This window comes from Telmatherina bonti (genome assembly GCF_933228915.1).
Source record: "Telmatherina bonti genome assembly, chromosome: 13".
NCBI lineage: Eukaryota > Metazoa > Chordata > Actinopteri > Atheriniformes > Telmatherinidae > Telmatherina > Telmatherina bonti.
In genome coordinates, this window is record NC_136611.1 from 18,696,089 (window position 1) to 18,715,958 (window position 19,870).

The window sequence follows — 19,870 nt, forward strand, 5'->3', positions numbered from 1 at the left end:
TTTTTGATTAAATTAGGGGGCATACTGTATGGTTTCCCACCACTTTGCTGCCACTTTTGCTGTGCTATAAAGTTTAGATTTGCCTTTATGCTCAGTAAATGTGCAGTTTATAGGTTTTAGCATTTCTGATAAACATTTGAGACAATAGAAATTGTAACCTCAAAATCCAAGGACATTAACCATTCCTGTTGAAGTTATCAAATATGATCATTAACTCATTTCGGGAGGTTTTCCACTGCTCAAAGGATGCTCAAGTTTGGAAACTTTGCTGAATAAATGAGTCAATAGGCAGACATAATTACAGTGAAAGGAAGCAGGGCTCACGTTTTCAGCCTCTGTTTACTGCAATGGTGCTAATTATTTATTTTTAAATGAAAAGTCAATGAAATGTGTGTTTTTTTCATAGCAGTGCCCAAACCTTCACATAAAATTATTTTAAACAAAAACCCTAACAATGACACTTGCCACATGATGCATAAAGTGGCACCAAACTACTTTTGCTCAGCTAAAACAGTGAGGCTGAAGTGAACAGTAGCTATGCTGCAGTAAATATAAACTGCAACCAGTTTCGTATGCATTAAAACAAACTGGTTAAAAAAACAGAAGAAAAATTTCTTTTTAAGATGTATTACATGACATACAGATTTTTTTCTTACCTGAAGCATTTGACTCCCGATGCCCTCCCTCTCCTTATACGGGCGTATGACACCATCTTCGTGTATAAAGCGAGGAGGACGTAGAGGTTCAACATCTTGTGAGGTCTCTGCAGCCCTAAGATCAAGACAGAAAGGAACAGAGGAAGATATTGAGAGACAGATTCCTTATGAATGCATACGTACCTAAACACCACATTCCAACTATCAGCTATAATAAAAAAGTTTGTAATTTCACTGATTCACTGCAAGCCAGATACAGCATATCTAAAGTCAGCAAACCTACAAAAAATAAGTTTATCTGCATAATCTACACACACTGGTGTGGTAAGCACATGATCACATGGCACAGACAGAAACTACCAATCACCAACCAACCTTTTGATCCCTTGGAATGTACTGCTGGCCATGTCAATAATGCCTCCTGTCGGTCGAGCTACTGCACCAACCAAACCTTTGCCAACACCTTTAAAGAAGCCGGCTGCACCCTCTCTCTGGGCACCTACACAAAAACACAAAATTGCAGTCATGAAAATGTAAACGAATATTTGAGCATTTCCATAACTGTTGCAATATTTCTGAATGACATAAAAACCAAAATAAATGCAGAAACAGCATTTATTTTTTATTCACCTACAAACAGTAGTCTCAACATACCTTTAATAGGTTTGGTAACAATCCCTGTGATTCCGCTGACAAATCCCTAAAACACATGAGCAACTACTATTAGCAAACAATTCACACATTCCACAATAATTCCCATCGGAACAGTTTATATTATCATTTCTACTTTCAACAATTCAACAAAAGTATTTAAAGTTTTTATTTTTGTGATGAACAGAAACAGATGCAATGTTTTTTTTTTTGTTTGTTTTTGTTTTTTTTAAGTGCAACAAATAACTAGTTTACTCACAGAAACAAGTCCTTTTCCACCCCTGGCCAACCCATCTTTTAGACCACTAGGTTGTCTGTTCATGGTTTCTCGTCTCTTCTGCTGATACTCCTCATCCATGGTGATCGCAGCCACACCCTTTGCTATGGTACCTGTGATCTTCGAGGCTGCACCCGCTATACCCCCTGTTTAATAAAAGTCAAGTTACTATATCAAATGACAAAGAAGAAAAATTCGTGGTGTGTCAAAAGTCAGCTGTTTGAGGTAAAGAAATACTGACAATTAAGAGATTAATGTACTTTATTTTTACAAGTCAAATTTTGTTGAAAAACAACTTCAGTACAGTACATAAAAAAAAACAAAAAAAAAACATATGAAGCATCTGACATCAGTGACACCAGATCAAGTCCAATCCATGCACATAAAGTACATTTTAAACTTCATGAATTTTTTCTTTATTCTTGCAAGATATTTCCAAAACAATATTTTACTGAGGTACTTACCCACAGCTCCTCCGACCAGAGCCTTCACACCAAGAGCCATTCCTTCAACAAACTCCTCAGGACCCTGAATGGCTCCCTGATTTAAAAAAACATAAAAACATCATCTATATGTTCACTTTTCTTAAGAGACTATTTATTAAGCAAAAGCAATCTTAAAATGTAAAAGCAATTTTTACTCCAGATTAAACATTTTGAAAATCCATTAATCCATTTTCTTAACCGCTTGTTCCAAATACAGGTCGCGGGGAAGCTCGAGCCTATCCCAGCAACCATTGGGTGAGCATTTAAATTTTTTTTTTTTTTTTTTTTTAAATTACTAATAATTTCTGAAGCCCTGATGTGAGCGAGAAGTCATTTCAAGGTCATGTTTCCATATTTGTGATCCATCCCTGGGCACCAAAGACTTTTTTTTTTTTCCTACAGAAGACATTTAGATTTTACTGATATCGCAGTTCTATTAAATGATTCCATTGAAACAGCATGTGCAAAAGTGTGGCCTCAACAATGTCAAGTGATTTATAAAGTATGACTTCAGAAAAATGTATTTCTTCTGTTATATTCCTACCCGATAGGGTTCATAGAAGAATGCCTCTACACCCTCTGATAATCCTCTGATCAGCCCAAAAGGGTTTCCAAGCACATCCAGGCCGAGGACAAGCACATACATCTGTTTTATAGCCTGAAAAATACAGTACACATAAACAGTGCTCATTTTCCATTACTGGTTTAAAGAAAAAAAAAACACCACAAGTCTGCATTACAAACCTGTAAAACCTATTTTTACTATTATCATACACCATTTTTAAACTGGCACATGAACATGCTTTTAAAAGAACATAGACGTAAATACAGCCATGGAGGTCAGTGCGTGTTACCTGCTTTGAATAATGTCTGATGACTTCCCACTGTAGCTGCTGAGTAGTACGAAACTGGAAAGTCAACTCAAAGAAGCCCAACCTGAGGGAGAAATAAACCCAAATAAACAAATGACATCAACAAGCATCTAATGCCAGAGCACACAAACATCAAAGACTGCTTTCATTTGTGACTTATGCATGTGTATTCTGGCCTTCTTTTGCATTCATACTTGAAGACGACGTCCTGCACATCAGTGAGAGTTGCTCCGATGCTCTTCAGCAGCAGGTTGAGGGACTGCATAGGAATGAGTTCTGCATCTCTCTTTTCTTTTAAACCATCTTCTCCTCCGGTGCTCAGCGAGAAACTCAAGTGCAGCTGCAAACAAAAGTTTTTTTCTGTTCCCGCCCTCATTTTATAATCATGCAATTTTCTTGCAACGTGATGATGTTGCTTTATTTATGTCTTATTCACTTTAAAGTATTACATGAAGGAGTCAATGTTAAGATCACTTAAAACATTGACTCTTAATAGTTGACATTTGTTGCTTTTACAAACCTTGATGGGGGAAATGTGGAAGTACTCATAGAGGCTGACAGGAGACGTATCAGCCGTGGAGACATGGTTTAGTTCTGTCTTTATGTATTCTATGTCCTTCTCAAACAGTTGCACCTGAAAGAAAAAGGCAAACACACAGGAATATGTAAAAGTGTGCACACTGTAACTCTTGAGTTAATAGCTATATTATTCATGCATTACAGATTTTTTAACAAACAACAAGGTATGGTAAGCCCTGTGCTAATATGTATAGCTGACCTCCTGTTCTGAAGTCCTGATGCTGGCATCCTCAGGGGAGAACAGGTCCAAGATGGCATACAGGAAGCCGAGATCAAGTTTTAGATTCATCTCTTGAATCAACACCTTGAAATACCTAAAATGAGCAGACAATCCAAACATCAGTTTGGAGAAAAACTCATTTTTATTACATATAAATATCTGTTGGTGACTAAAATTAACAAAGGACATTAAAGAAACCTCAAGGAAAATGGGACCAGAGGAAACTGTTTGATTCATCTAACATAAGACACCATTTGTCATTTAGAATCTGTGTTATCTTGCCTTAAAGAAATGGGAAACCATGAACATTACAAGGAAAAGTACGTCATGAAGGGGAAGTCACATAAGATTTACTTGATGCGAGATATATCCGAGTGTCCTGCTGCTCTGGTAACAATGCTGATGTCAGTAAGAGGTTTGGGTTCTGGAAGAAAAGTCAGAATAAAATCATTTTAAAGACCAATAATGGGGGTAAAAAGTAAGAGCTTATTATGGGAAATGGAAGCCAAGACAAGTCCGTTAACAAACCTGAGTCCATAGCAATTGACTTAGGCAGTTTTACTGGGTAAAACACATAGGGGAAGATGGCTCCTGGCAGCTGATTTTGGATCTATAGGGGGAAACATTATGGAAATGGAACACTACTGTATACATAAAAGCTTGGACTCAATGTAAAACAAAAAATAATCATATGCATACATATAAAATCCTTTTGGGTACTGGAAGACAGGCTTAGAGAGGTGGAGGCTCATAACACATTCATTTCTGTCGAAGTGAATTCACTAAAACATATTTAATGTCCTAATGCTCCAAAACTCTTATCTTTTCCTTACACTGTCCACATCACTGTGATACAATATGTATTCATATTTCCAAGTAGTTCTGATGTGATATGTCAATACTGAAGTCAACATTTTAACATTTTGATTCTCGCTCTCTCTTCACCTCCTATTTGAATATCTTAAATTCTCCAAAAAGGCAACATAGTCTAACAGTTGTTTCTGGATTTTGCCTGGGTATTGAGAATGCAGCGACCTTGTTAATGTGTATTCAGTTGGCCGGGACCATTGAACAGTTCAAATGTGACAATCCCAATAGCCCTACTTCAAACTGTACTGCTGCTCACCTGTATGCAGTGGATCTGGACACGATAGGCTTTCTGTCGTGGTGACACGCTGTACTCCACCTTCACTCCAGGCAGGAAGTGCCTCCTGAGTGGAGCATCACATGGCTGAAGCATTCGCATATCCGCAGGATTGGGTGTAAAGCACACCTAAGAGCCATTTAAAAACATCATGAAGTTCAACAATTAGGCCTAAACTACTTTACATTGCTACAATTAATTAATTTTCTAAAGTGAGGTGGGTAATTGATGAGTATACACTCTGTAAATGATTTAGATTATAACCTGGAAGTTGTTCTCCAGGGTCGAGGTGGAAGGGTCTGTGTTCCCAGATTTAATGTATTTCTGAAATTTGCTCTCCAGCATCTCAGTTTCTTTGGTGCTCAGAGTTTTCCACCGATTCTTCTTCTTGGGCTTTAGTTCCCACACCACATCAGAGCTAAGACAAGAACAGGAACAGAAATAGTGGGACAAATTCATCATGTCGACACTACATGATGACTTTAAATATTTAACAGCATCCCGTTCTGATATAAATTATGCGTCTACTTATAACACCTGTACTATTAAGTATGTAATGTATTTATGTCATAATACAGGCAGTATCTGCTGCATCATTCATTCAGATGCTGAGCTGAGAGGAAGTGATGAAAGACAAAATTTCCCACCAGCAGAATAACTATAATGTGCAAAATAAGCATCACTCAACATATGAACACTTAACAAATCACAATAAGTACCATATTTTTAGACCATTTCATAACTCATTGAACCCATGAGGTAAGATGTTTTCAAGCATGTAATTATTACTGGAAATTTCTGAACTTTAACCATTTACTAAACACACACAATGACAAAGCACCTTGTGATCCCAATATAGGAAACCTCTTGGCTGGTGGTGTTGTTGACCAAAGAAACGCCCATGTTCTGTAGCGACAGGATGATTTCCTGTTCGGCCAGCTGCACCTTCTCATTCTCACAGACCAGTTTATACACATGTTGGTCCTCAGTGAACAGCACGACACGTTGTAGACCTTGGCATCAAAAACAGACACTGTTCAGAAATGTAAAAAACAAAAAACAACAACAAAAAAAACCTAACAATCAAACATATCTTAAACTTGGAAAGAATTCAGGGATTTATTTTCAAATTCATCAAGGATGGAAAAGAGCTTAGAATGAAATTAGGTGACAATGTGACACCTTATTATCAACATGTTCTGGTTATTGTGCTCATGCATCATTAACAACAAACTGAAAATGTAAAGATCAGTTTAGTGAATATAAAATGATGAAGGGTAGAGGTTCAGATAGATTCTTGAACTTTACCTTCATAAAATGAAACAACAAAAAGTTTCCCCTCATCGTTCATGTCGCTACGCAGGTCCTACACATGCAAGGGTAGACAAACACACATGTTGTAAACAATCAATACCTTAGAAATATTGCCAAAACCTGTATTCAACCCATAACACTGTGTTCCAAAGAATTATACTCTGGTCAAAAAAATATATTAAAAAATCAAAACAGCTTAATTTTACAGGCATTGTTATAAATGTGAAATGAAATGGACAAAAACCAAGGAGAAAGATCACACTTAAATCTCTAAAAATGTTAAAGATTCTCCAAAAGCTTCTGAAACTGTAAACATATATTCACCATTTACAATACTTTTTTTCAACCAGAAATTCCTTATATTCTTAATAAAAACAATGCAGGGCAGTGATTTGAATCATTGTCCTCTCATTCTATAAACTACCAGCACAGCCTTTTCCCCGGACTCCAGGGCTTGTTGTTAGATAAACGCCTTTTATTGGAATTATTCTGTGAAAATTTCACAGTATAATAATATGAGACTAATGTCCTGAATGAAAAGTTTCTGTGCAAGGTAACAACTACATCCTTAAGAAATGATGACCATCACTCTCAGGCATGTGGATCAATCTGACTCCAGTACAGTACCTCCTCACTTTTCAGCTTCCCAGTATAACTGCCACACTTCCAGCAAAGCTCTCGGGACCCAGTGGGTGCTGTCCAGGTGTAGTACACAGCTTTCCCAGCCTCCAGCTCCTCCTGCTCTGCCTCTTTCTGAGTACTGCACACAAACCAAATGCACCCAGACACACAAAGAAAATCTGTTTAATGTGAAAAAGAACAATTCACTGATCGGAAATAAAAGAGAGAGAATACAAAACCACAGTAAAAAACAGGATGATGTAAAAGAGCCCGCCCACCAGAAGTTACACATGCCAACGATCCAGTAAAATTAAAAAACACAAAAGGTATCTTTCAGAGTACACAGTCAACTCATTGAGAACAACTGTAATCCTGTAATCCTTGAAAAAGTTAAAGGGGCTCTATGATGCTATTTCTAGTTTCCAGCGCTTTCTACAGTGTTATAGTGTTGAATACTCATCAGACACATGAATGGCGCTGTTTTTTTATCACCTAAGCCAGTTTGAGTTTTCCAGCACTCTCTATGTTCGGTTTCCATGGTGAAAGAAACCATTAGTTTTAGAGAGTTTTTTTTTTACTTCAAAATTTTAGTGACCTTCTGGGGGAGGGATTCAGTGATTGGTCAGCTTCTCTAGGTTGTGCACATCCACGAGAAGAAAGCCACGCCCACCATCACTGCACAGTATAACTACGCCTAGCAGTTGACCAATCAGATGCCGCCCGCAGGCAGGACATAGGGTGGAGCTTTCTCTGTTCGCTTGTTTCTGGCTGATCTATTTCTTGTCCTTCTGGACTTGCATATTAAAATAAATCAGACTGAAATGTGCATAATAGAGCCACTTTAAGATTCAAACATGACAAAGATGTAAAAACTGCTCAATGAAATAATGAAAAAGAAGAACAAGAAGGTTCAACTTTTGCATTTAGATAGCAAACACTAGTTACTGTAAGAGAATAGCTGGAAGAAGCAGAAGCTTCAACTCCTTTGGAAGAGTCCCATCAGCGGCAGTCCAAGCTAACATTTCTACAGGCAGAGAGGACAATGCTCACAAAGCAACAGAGTGAATGGTTTTAGATGTCTAATCTGCTCCTTTTACTTCACCGCTGTGATATTTTGCTAAATTACGTAACAAAATTCTTGTGACTATATTTAAAAAAAACAAAAAACAGCATTTTAGGTTCTTGATAAAAGAAATAATTTGGGTGTGATAAAGTAGATGTAGTTGAATTAACCAGTGAAACAGAGTGAACACTTAAGAAGTGTCAAATTTTCAGTCAAAAGGACACATCTTAATGTCACTGAAGAAAAAAGAAAAGGAGCAGATTACACCGATTCAGAGCTGAAGCACTATTCTTCTACTTTATCTGATCAAACTCTGCAAGCAAACGTGTTGTCACTTAAAGCCATGGAGAAAAGAAACGTAGTCATACTTATTTATACCTCCATGCTTTATTCCTAACTTTTGACTTTTTATATAAAACAATATTTAGATCATAACTGATTTTACTGGTTAATTTTTCTACCTTGTGCCATTATTGGATCCTAACAAATTCTCCTGTACTGTTGCACGGTTACATCTACCTATGTACTTTCACTGGACTGATGTTGACCTAGCACTTGGCATTTCACCAAAAGAAAACCTGTCATGACAACTTCTCTGCTATTCCTCAACATATATAAAATCATGAGATCTTCAGCAATAAACTTTATACAACAACAGTCTTTTTTTTTTTTTTTTAATTGATTTTTGGTCTTACTTCCTGCATCATTCAATATTTCCTACTCTTTACACGGTGTGCAGAGTATGTCAGAGCAGTTTCTCCCAATAACATTTTTCTACCTTTCCTCCTCCACTGAGAAGGAGAAGTCAAGCAGCTCATCAGCCAACCACGTGGATACTGTCCGAGCGCTGCAGGACTCGCACAACACAAAATTATCGTCAGCAAAAAACAAAACCTTTTAGTCACTGTTAACATAGTTCAAAACAGCAATAGAAACGGTACTGTCATTCAACACACACATACAAATGCAATGAAAATGTGAATGCTGCATGTGAATAAATATAACATGATTGTTTAAGCCTTCAGTCTGAAACAAAAAATGTGAGAGGACAAAGAGAAAACATTAACAACACTAGAATTGGACAGGCATGACTCTAGAAATAAATAAGTCTTCCACTAATCAGAACATCAGCAAGTTTAATCTTCATCCTTTCTGAGTATCCAAAGCTGAGAAATTTTACCCCACATTGCTCTGAATGTGCTTATTAGTGAACATTATCTTGTTTACAGAAATACATAATATACAATTCATATAACACGTCAAAGCTTCAAACTATCTATCAAGCTTCCCCTCCTCGAGTTACTCACCTCTGGTAGAACTGAAGAGTCTGGTCTTTAGTATGGTTGATGAGGAGGAAAGGAGCGGCCCCGTCATGGTACTCAGAGAATCGGATTGTGGCAGAGTGCTCTGACAGATTCACATCTACAGTGATTCCACCCATCTGCAGCAACAGAAACACACAACTGTCTGGAGAAGGGGATTTAAAAGGCTTTCTAAAATGCAATAGAAATCTGCTGGAACAGAATGAGATAGAAGTCTTTGTTCCAATCTAAAAAAGAAAAAACACCACCACATGCATTAACCTTATGTGTGTGTGGCTACTTACAGAGTTGTCCAGATGCAACAAAAGACAGTTCTCTGGTTGTGTAAAGTCAATAGTCAGAGGAGGCGCTAAGCAACCCTCTACTTTGATCTTTAGCCGCTTGGTGTCGTTTCCAGGCCAGAAGGGAACTGCTGACTAAATGAAGAAAGAAAAGAGTTTAAAAAGCCACTTGTAACAGAAAGCCATCAATCAGTTGTACTTGATACGCAAAACAGATTTTGTTTGAGATGAACATAGTAATTCATGGATAATGTAAACCGAAGTTATGCAAAAAAAAAAGAAAAAATGTTAATTCTATTTTGTTTGGGTCCAACCTGCTCTGGCTGAGCTTCAGTCCAGATTTCCTGCCCCTCCTCACATATGAACACACGTTGCTTGGTTCTGTTAGCCAGCATGTAAAATGGTACAAAAGTCACGATGCGGGTCAGGCTGAAACTGCTCGCATCAATCTTTACACCAACCTGAGAATAGACAGACATCAAACAAATAAGAAGTTAAAAAAAACTTGACTTAAATTACAAAGTTGTTGTTTTTTTTTTTATTTACCTAATACATCTGTGTTTTAGAAGTAATGTGAGATGTTTAGCAAATGTTTTAAATTCTCACCAGATAATCTTTGTATCTGCCTTTACATTTCACTTCTCCATAGCTACCAACTGTGTCCAAGGAGAAGTCATCTGACAGTTCACTTTCTGAGATCATTAGACGGATCTGAGGGCAGACAAGAATTAAGGTCTTATTTACAAACAGTACAAAATGATGGTCAGACACTTAATTATGCGCTGCACAAACTTACACCCAGTATATATATCCAAAATAAAAAAGGTACTGGGTGCAAGTTTGTTGAGTGTATAACTTCAAGAAGAGGCAACACAAAACTAACAGTAGTTCTCCAGACACTTTTTAATGATAATTTAGGTCAGGGGTAGGCAACTCCGGTCCTTGAGTGCCACAACACACCTGGCACACACCAGACCTAATCAGCAGACTTGTGCAGAGCTTGACATCAAAATATGCACAAGTCTGCTAATTAGCCATTGATTTGAACCAGGTGTGTTGCAGCAGGGAAACTCCTAACATTTGCAAGACTGTGGAACTCGAGGACCAGAGTTGCCTACCCCGATTTAGGTTTTTTAACTACAAAATGTCAGATACTTTCTTTCATAATTCAGAAAGTTGGATTGTTGGAAATTGCGTACTTAAAAAAAAAAAAAAAGAATAATTTTAGCAGATAAACCATTTTCCTGTTACCTTATTGTTTCTCAGAAAGTGTCGGGGCTTGAAGGAGAAGAGCAAGGGCATGTCATAGTCACAGGGGTGTTTACGGTGGATATCGTCAGCTTTGTACTGGAGCAACCTGTCAGTCTTATTCACCATCCAGTATGGTGAATGGATAGCAATCTCAGTCTGTCCTGGGTCGTATTTAACATGGACTGCAATGTCCAATTCGGCCCTGATCCTCTCTGCACCTTCTCCATCATCTTCATCATCCTCTCGTAGAGACTGGAACACAATGAAGGTGATTTCATCCTGGTCACGGCAGAGGCTGTAAGAGAAGGTCATTGATTTATTCCAGATAAAAAAAAAAAAGTAATACTTAAGTTACCATTTTTTGTGTACTAAACATTTTGGTATTATAACCATTAGGGGTGGGAAATCAAACAAAAAAATTTAATATCAGGATTTTTTGCTTCACAATTTTAAAATTTGAGAAAAAAAAAAAATTGAAATAATAATCCATTATAAATATAGTCATTTTTATTGTTTTTATTTATCTTTTTAATAGTCTTCTTGGGCGTTATCGCAGCAGAATGATGGTCTGGCCATTGTGTTTTTTTCCTAGTGACTAGCAAAAAAAGTTTTGCACATCTTTTTTTGTTTTTAGTCAACAAAAATTTGCAATATCGAAGAATCGGGAGAATCACAATTTAAATAGAATTAGCACCCAAAAAAACTGGAATCGAATCAAGATGAAAGCATCACAGCCCTAACAATCAATGCCTTGTTTCCATACATGTCGGTAGTTTGCAAGTCATCTAAACTTTCATTCATTCCTACCTCCAACAGATACCTCCCAGAAATATGCATAACATTCCCTCCTTTTTTAACCCCTGGATTTGGTCTAGAGCATGTTAACATATTTAAACTATGTAGGTATATTTTGGAGATTACATCTCTATGATAAAGAGGCATTAGGCTGGTAAACTGATCACGAAACACAATCAATCAACACTTGTATTTACTCCACAATTGGAGGTCAGTGTAATGTATCAAGTGTATGAAGTTCATATATCTTTTAGCAACAACTTTCACAAAAAAATATCACTGAACCTTAAATATCACCTTAAACCTCCCCCTGTATAACTGTTGTTCTGTCACTGTCTTGTCATATTTACCGTAAAACTACAGTTACAAGAAACCTGCCAATAGCTCCTCCCATTGCTAAAGCGACATAAAGCAATGAGAGGAAAAAAACTAAACAAAAACAGCTCCCTTCTGTACAACACCAGGGGGAATAATCCATACACTACCAACCCAAATCGCATGTACCAACCCATTTACAACAAGCAGACAAAGGTGGGGACAGAAGCAAAAAGGATAATTAAGTCAAGGAATAAAACTTAATTTAGACCTGTATTCAGAGGCCCAGTCCTGAGCCAAGTAGTCCAACAGGCGGAGATCAAGACTTGACTGGTTTATAACAGCAGTGTGGAGTTGAGCAGAGTGGCCTGAGTTCAGAGTAGCCTCAGGAGCAGCAATTCCACTGTCCTATTGACCAGTGGGTAGAAAGGTACAGTGATTACAGCAGTAAATCTAGAAAATCACATTACTTTTTATTTATCAGCATGCAAGAAAGAAATCATTGAGATAAACATATTTTTTAAAAATAACTATCTGGATTTGAAGTGAGTTCTCATTTGCATTATGAGGACCCTGATGATAAATTACACACAGTCAATGGTGCAACGTACTTGTATTGTTATAACATCCTACCTTTAGTTTGTAGGCGATGGGGTAAGGCAACAGATTGCGTAACAGGACAGAGGGCCACAGGTGAAGCACAAAGGGCACATCAAAGTTTTCCCCAACACCTCCAGTGTGTTTGAATGTCACTGTATCCCTTAATGGCACCATGTTGACCGTCATAACACCACCCTGATCCCCACGGCGGCGGCAGGTCTGCTGGAGGTGGTTCTCAGCGAGTTGGTTGCCTAAGTCTTCATAACTGAAGCCTTCTGAGCACTCAAACTGTTGGCTTTGATCATCGCCATTGTCCCCTGTTATTGGCTGAAGACTCAATTCAGACCTGAGATTGGTGGTATGTAGTAAATGTGTATGAGGGAGAGTTTGTGTTTGATAGCAAAAAAAACTGTACGGCTAGGAATGAAGTTGAAAAACAAAAGAAGTTTAGTATTGTGCAGAAATGAGCAGGCTTGTCTGTTCCTACCTGTATGAGTCTAGAGGCACACAGAACTCCTCTGTAGGCAGGGCAGTACCCAGATAAACAGATCCTTCAAAGACTTTGAAAGGTATTGAGAAATGATTGATGATCTGCGTAGTCAAAAACAACAAACATAAAATACTGTGGTTAATTGGGCGAAACTTTATTAAATCCTTTAAAAGTGATCAGTAAAGAGGCATTGTTAATACCACCTGCTGTGCAACAGTATCATTAAAATGAAGAAATTTGAAAATGTTGAGTGATTTACCTGAAAAGGAGAGCGGATCTTGATGAACTTGCTGCCCTTCAAAGAGTAAATCTGACAAACCAGGAAACGAGTGACTCCGGAGTCTTTGTGCATCACACTGTACAGTCCCCTGCCCACTTTGATCAGGGGGATCACACTGGCGGAAGTGTGGCCCACAGGAGCTGAAAAAAGAGCAAATGTCAGCAGTCTTTAAGATACAGTTTTGGCTTCATAGTAGACTTTATCATATCATTAACTTCCACAAAGCTGGGGACAAACTAGATAAGAAGGAGTAAAAAGTACTTTTCTGTCATTTTTTTAAATATCGAACTTAACATAACTTTACAATATTCTTCCAAAATATTGTAAAGTCAGATTTCTGGCTTTAGAACAAGCCCTAGATCTGGTTCTGACATGAGAGCAGTAATGTCATCACATTAAAAGAAAAGATATTTTATTTGGCTTTTTTTTTTTTTTTTTTCTTTTTTTTTTTTTTTTAAAATCAGCCGTAACTGTAGGTAGTATTTGCTGTCAATCAGCAACAAGAACCAAGTGATAACTGACTGTGTACAGCATAACTGAGTGTAAAATGCAACTCACTAGGTTGTATGTAGTAGTCTTTTCCACTTAGAGAGATCATGGCTGAGAACTGATCAGAGTCCGTTGTGGCTGAATAGTCCATCTCAAGAGTGTCACCGTCCTGTAGCTTCACCGTGTTGTTGGTGTTCTGCTTAGCGATGGGACAAAACATCTTACTGTGTAGGACAGAAACTGGAAGGCCTAGCCGATTTTTCACTACAAATGGAGCCTCATCCTTTTGAAAACTCTCAGCAGTCTGTTGGGCAGCCTCTGCAAATGCCTGAAAGAAAAAAAAAACCCCACACAAAATCAGATATTTTTTATCAGATATATAGATCGATCGATCGATCGATATAGATATATATATATATATATAGATATATAGATATATATATAGATATATATATATATATATATATATATATATATATATAGATATATATATAGATATATATATATATATATATATATATATATAGATATATATATTACTACAAAACCCTTTCTCCCGCTGCTTACTGTGCCCAGGTTGCTCAGCATGGCCAGTCCACATTTAGAGAGTGTGATGTTGAGCTGGTCCTTACTGCTGATGACGATGACTGTCTTGTAGTCAGGGACAAAGTTATCCACCTCATCTGATAGATCTGTGTGCTTCATAGGCTTCTTCTTCATCTGGTTATAGGATAGTAAACATTAAACATACTATATGCGTTTATGTGCACATGTAAGTGAGAAAGTAAATAAGTAAAATCTATTTAAATAGCACCTTTCATAATAAAAATCACCAAGTACAACTAATATTAAAAGCAAACAAGTCATAACGATAATACTTTAAATTAAGAGTAATCATGAAGGCAGTTAAAATACTTAAAGGAGTCAATGAAGTCTGTACAGTGCAGAAGAGCAATCCACAAACTTGGTGCTAAAGGCTGAAATAATGGGGGAAAGAAAATCCTGGTTGACCCATCACTCCAAGGTTCTGGCCTTGTTGACCTCGTGCGTTCTGGTAGCAGCTGGACAAACCGCATCAGAAACTCTTTCTACCCCAGGGCCATTAGGCTTCTGAATGCCTAACCCTCACCTGCACCGTCATGGTCCCCGTTCTATCTAACCTGCCATTTAACATACCTCATCTGGAAATACACACTGTGCAATAGTGTTACTGAAAGTACAGGTGGATGTGTGTGATTGAATTTCTCTGTCTATTATCATTTCTCATTCATGTCTGCTTGTTCAATTATTTTGTAGGGGTGGGAGGGAAAATCGTTTCACATAAAAATTATGATTTTTTTTTTTGTTATATAATTCTTTGTCAATTTTTTTGGTCAAATATCTATTTTTTTTATTTTTTTTATTTTTTTTTTTATTTTATTTTGAATGTTTGTAAGTTTAAATGCCAGATGAATAAAATGACCACATTTCTCCAGCAGAAGGTGAAATGTTTCTCTTAGACTCTCTAGTAACGTGACATTATGCATGTTTTGGAAAACATTTAATCAGAAGACAGAGAACAGCAGACAACCTGCAAAAATGTGCAGCTATGTCCTCCACCATCACATTTTACCACACATTTTGGATTTTTGCTTTGAAGGGAAAAGCATAGCTGGACATGTTGAGATTTGAGATAAATGCAGAGCTAACAGCCAAATGTGCCACAGCAGCAAGCAGACACTCAAACCAGCAATTTAACAAGAGTATTAGTTCAAACAGCTGGTTGAGATACACTGCTGCTGACTAAATCTTAAAAACTGACACACAGCTGATTTTATTATTTGGATAATCTGGCCCGTGACATAGTCTGTACACTTGGTCATCATTAGGGCTGTGACAATTTCCTTTTGTCCCGATTTGATTCGAATCAGATTTTTTTGGGTGCCGATTTGATGTAAATTGTGATTCTCACAATTCTTCAATATTGCTGATCTTTGTAGATTAAAAAAAATGTACAAAACTCCTAATTTTTCTTGATTTCATTAAGGAAAAAACAAAATAGTAGCCAGACCATCATTCTGCTGCTATAATGCCCAAGATGACAAGTAAAAAGATCAATAAAAACAATCAAATTGACAAAAATTTTATTATGGATTTATTTTTTTATTTTTTTTATTTGAAAAAAAAAAAACTTTTTCTTAAACAAACAAAAGAAAAATCAATTTTAAAATTGTGAAGCAAAAAAATCCCAATATTTTATTTTTTCCACCCCTGGTCATCATGCAACTTTTTCATATGTGCTGGTGTTTAAAAAGCAAACTAAAAATTGGCAATACTGTAGAATTGCAATTTAAATTGAATAAGCACGCAACAAAAAAAAAAAAAAAATCGTGATAAATTGAATCGTGAGAAAAGCATATTGTTCCAGCCCTATTATTTTCTTCTTCTTTTTAAAACTTGTATTTATATTTTATGTTTTTTATGGCACTGTGGCAGAAAGTCATTCTCCATTCTCGTGACCAATGACGATATAAAAATATATTCTCCTCAACTGAAAATCCCAATCACTGTGACTTTTACATTTAAAACATTTACTGGGGAGTTTTAACGTGTATGGCTCTAAAAGTTAAAACAAAGATTTTAAATTGAACTTGCTGCAGCATTATGGACTATCTAAAGGATATTTAAAGCTGATTTAAAAGTAGAAAGACTTAAATATTTTAAATTACCAGATATAAAATTGTGGCTAATCACATGCTTTTAACACCAGTAGTCTGATTTTTTTTACTATTCTGTTGAAATGATAATTTTGAACTAGGTGTTTGGAGTCATGCTCAAGAGACATTGAACTTGGATGGAACAAACTGGCTCATTAAGCAAAGTTTTAGGTTTTATCCATGTTTGACTGATGGAAATTGTTATTGTGATTTACATGTATAACCATGAAATGTGTGTGCATTTTTAGGCTTGTCAGTACTTTCAGTTCCAGTGTCCATGGTCTGAAACCATCTTTGTTTTCATCTTCTAAGGGTTCCAGCAATGGCTCCCACACACCAACCATCTCATTGTAGTAGTGAACCTAAAGAAAAAGCACAACTAAAGTTTACGAGCCTAACAGTCAGTAGAGTTTGGCTATTAGATAAATAAAGTATAAGGCAAATATAATTATCTTTATGAATCTGCTGTGCTTGGCGTTGTTACCTCTAGATTGAGCTCACTCTGTAGGTTAATAAGTGTAGACCAATTTTTCACATCTCCAGAGAAAGATGACTTGGCCAGAAGCATGGGAACAGTGTGGTGTCCCACTCCAGCCTCTAGCGTCACACAGATTGATTTTATGCACAGCTGCAGACAGAGAGTAAATGACATGATTATGTGTGCTTTAGCAAGAAACTAACTAAAGTCTCTTTATTTTCTCTGCAGACCAGAATACCAGTTTAAAATGGCTTAGGTTAATTAAATATACAGCAATGAAAAGAAGCACATTTAGCTATAAAAAAAAATACAGACAAACACCTTTAAGGACTCTCCCTGAGGTATCAAAGGGGTCACTTCCTTTGTGTTTTCATCTCCCTCCTCTTCTAAAAACCAGAGCTGGAGCTCCTTCCAGCTCTGTTTGTGCCATAAGTCCACAGGTACGGGGCTGTCCAGGTCACCGGGGGTCTCTGCCATGGGAGTCAGTGCCGACTGGATCGTTATAACTGTGTTGATGATTATCGGAGATACCTAGGCAAAGAATTATGCAGCATAGAAATAAAATATACCATTACCACAATTTAAAAGAAAACGTAATTTTAAGGGTGGGACATTAATGCAATAACTTTGATTAATTGATTTTTAAAAATCCACAGGTGAAGATTAACGCATTTAAACAGTTTTTGTGCTTCAAACAAGGCAGAACATTTGTCGGTGCATGGTTTTCTGTTACACCAATTACAGATGCACACGGTAGAGCTCGGCTAACAGTGTTTTCAACATAACTTTCTCTCTATATTTACCGAGTTTTCAGACTTTTCTAACAACTATTTTTCAAAAAAGCAACTTGGAACAAATGTCGTGACTTTTTGTGGGGTTATTGGAGACAGACGTGAAAGCAACTCCTCTCAATGAGCCGCGGGTCCTGCTGTAGGCCCTTGTCCCGTCCAGAAGCACTAACGGGGCCTCGGCCCCCACCAGCTCAAAGCTGCAGTCAGCTGGAGCTGGAGATATTCATTGCCACTGGTTGATCCAGTCCTAGCTTACCATCAGATATTAATGCTAGTAATGAAAACTTTGTTTGAAAATGTTTAAAAATGAAAGGCAATACACAATATTTTCGTGTTAATTGGAAAACAGCCGGCCCTGTTAGTTAAAGTACTTCAAATATACTTTCATTTTATGTCTGTTGTGTTTTGGCCAGGAATATGTTGTTCTTCTCCGTCTACTATTTTGAACTGAAATGTAATTAGATGCAGTTATCCAGACGTTACTAGGTCTATTGTCTATTTGATTTAGTAGTCTACTAGAATACATTTAAAATAAAGCGTGTCTTTTGATGCAAATATTTTGGAATTAATCGAAATTAATTAATTACAGAGCCTTTTAATGATTTTATTTTATTTTTTTAATTGAATCCCACCACTAATAATTTAGAATTTCACCCCCAAATTCAGTCAACATTTATTTAACTGCAACAGGAAATATGACTCTTGAAGAGAACCGTGATTTCTGTGCAAACATACTAGGGATCTTCTTTCAATTTACACTGGATGCAATACAAGACCATTGTTTAGGAGGATGAACTGATCCTCGTGTATAGTGCAGTATGATGACATTTGAAGAAAATATAAAAAGCTTAATAATAAAACAATTACCTTTAGTGAGAGAGCATTGATGGACACCTCCATAACCTGAGGGGATGTTGGGGACTGAGTACTGTGAAAGAACACCTGACATGGCTGCAGTACGGTGGTCACGTCGTTTTTCCTCATCTCTCGTAAGAAAGGACACGCTATAACCTAGAATGATCACAGCCAAGTATTTTTTGAAAGATAATATTGATTGGTGTTAGAAAAAAACTGATTCAATTACATTAAGACCAAAATGCAGACCTTTAGGTCATTGATAGCAGCAGTCATCAGTGAACCCTCAGCACCGCTTTTCATCTGAAGCTCACAGTGAGTGGTCATCACTAGGGATGGAGCATCAGCACGTGTCAGGTCAGCCACAAACACAATCTCTGGGTTACGCACCAAAACATTGATCTCCATCTTTGACACTGGAGCTGGAGCTGTACCTGGAAGCAGCAGGTAACAGTGGATATTCATTTATTTAGATCAGACTTGTGAACTACTTATTTATGAAACATAAACTTTCATACAGTATATAGATTGCATATCTTTGACATAAAATCCTAATCAAAGCAAAGATGAACACAATAGGAAGAGATTATATACTTAATCATCTCATTTAAACAATTCGATGAGATCAACTCACTGGAATCTTTAGATGTAACAGAGGAGTTTATGTTCCTGTTCTCTCCAGCACCAGCATTGTTTTTGGGCTGAGGTGCCTGAGCAAAACCCTGCTGTGTGGCCTTAAGAAAGATATCTGCTACTGTTAGCAGGAACTCCATGCTGGCACATAGGTTCACATCCTTCACAACAGTGTCTAAAATGGTGCCATCACGGTTTTGACGGTAGTTCACCTCCACCATCATGTTCTGCTCTGCACCAGGACGCATTGACATCATCCTGGCAGAGAACATAAAGGAATGAAAATATTAAGTGTTGAACACAATAAAAAAAATGCCTTCTAAGAATATACTAATCACAAGAGAAACAGCTAGAATGGTAACTGTTGTCACTACTTTTCTGTTCACTCTATGATCTGACCATAATGTACACTGTAAAGGTTTAATTATCGTCTTAAACCTTGAGGTAACCATCTTGATCTTTGGTCTTTTGTCATCTAGAAGGCACTCAGCAAGTTGGACTGAAGCCTTCATGGTGCTGTTGGAGAACATGTGGACTGAGGTGGAGATGGCACCCAGAGTAAACTCTGCCAGCTTCAGTTGTTCATCGTGCGAATTTAACTGTAGTAACTATTAAAGAAAATAACAGTTTTTATTCGAAACATCTTTCTTTAAAAAAAAAAAAAAAAAAAAAGTGCAGTTCTTTCCTTACAAAATATATCTGCAAGAGCATG

General features: G+C 37.1%; 1 protein-coding gene across 3 annotated transcripts in view; it reads right to left on the bottom strand.

The window, feature by feature from the left end:
- vps13a (vacuolar protein sorting 13 homolog A) overlaps positions 1–19,870 on the bottom strand; it is a 40,032-nt gene that overhangs the window by 4,847 nt on the left and 15,315 nt on the right. For all 3 annotated transcript variants that reach the window (XM_079251898.1, XM_079251900.1, XM_079251899.1), the window contains exons 37-71: positions 19,597–19,766; positions 19,160–19,416; positions 18,775–18,959; positions 18,538–18,681; positions 17,201–17,410; positions 16,886–17,029; positions 16,662–16,763; positions 14,273–14,425; positions 13,775–14,033; positions 13,196–13,356; positions 12,934–13,037; positions 12,480–12,792; positions 12,118–12,254; positions 10,737–11,031; positions 10,092–10,196; positions 9,800–9,946; positions 9,489–9,620; positions 9,190–9,323; positions 6,826–6,958; positions 6,193–6,250; positions 5,726–5,897; positions 5,149–5,302; positions 4,867–5,013; positions 4,269–4,350; positions 4,095–4,164; positions 3,720–3,834; positions 3,462–3,575; positions 3,136–3,281; positions 2,924–3,005; positions 2,614–2,727; positions 2,049–2,124; positions 1,567–1,730; positions 1,311–1,356; positions 1,032–1,155; positions 657–771 (exon numbers count right to left, since the gene is read on the bottom strand). In XM_079251898.1, the coding sequence (XP_079108024.1) occupies positions 657–771; positions 1,032–1,155; positions 1,311–1,356; positions 1,567–1,730; positions 2,049–2,124; positions 2,614–2,727; positions 2,924–3,005; positions 3,136–3,281; positions 3,462–3,575; positions 3,720–3,834; positions 4,095–4,164; positions 4,269–4,350; positions 4,867–5,013; positions 5,149–5,302; positions 5,726–5,897; positions 6,193–6,250; positions 6,826–6,958; positions 9,190–9,323; positions 9,489–9,620; positions 9,800–9,946; positions 10,092–10,196; positions 10,737–11,031; positions 12,118–12,254; positions 12,480–12,792; positions 12,934–13,037; positions 13,196–13,356; positions 13,775–14,033; positions 14,273–14,425; positions 16,662–16,763; positions 16,886–17,029; positions 17,201–17,410; positions 18,538–18,681; positions 18,775–18,959; positions 19,160–19,416; positions 19,597–19,766 (5,064 nt within the window). The remainder of the gene's footprint in view (positions 1–656; positions 772–1,031; positions 1,156–1,310; positions 1,357–1,566; positions 1,731–2,048; positions 2,125–2,613; positions 2,728–2,923; positions 3,006–3,135; positions 3,282–3,461; positions 3,576–3,719; positions 3,835–4,094; positions 4,165–4,268; positions 4,351–4,866; positions 5,014–5,148; positions 5,303–5,725; positions 5,898–6,192; positions 6,251–6,825; positions 6,959–9,189; positions 9,324–9,488; positions 9,621–9,799; positions 9,947–10,091; positions 10,197–10,736; positions 11,032–12,117; positions 12,255–12,479; positions 12,793–12,933; positions 13,038–13,195; positions 13,357–13,774; positions 14,034–14,272; positions 14,426–16,661; positions 16,764–16,885; positions 17,030–17,200; positions 17,411–18,537; positions 18,682–18,774; positions 18,960–19,159; positions 19,417–19,596; positions 19,767–19,870) is intronic.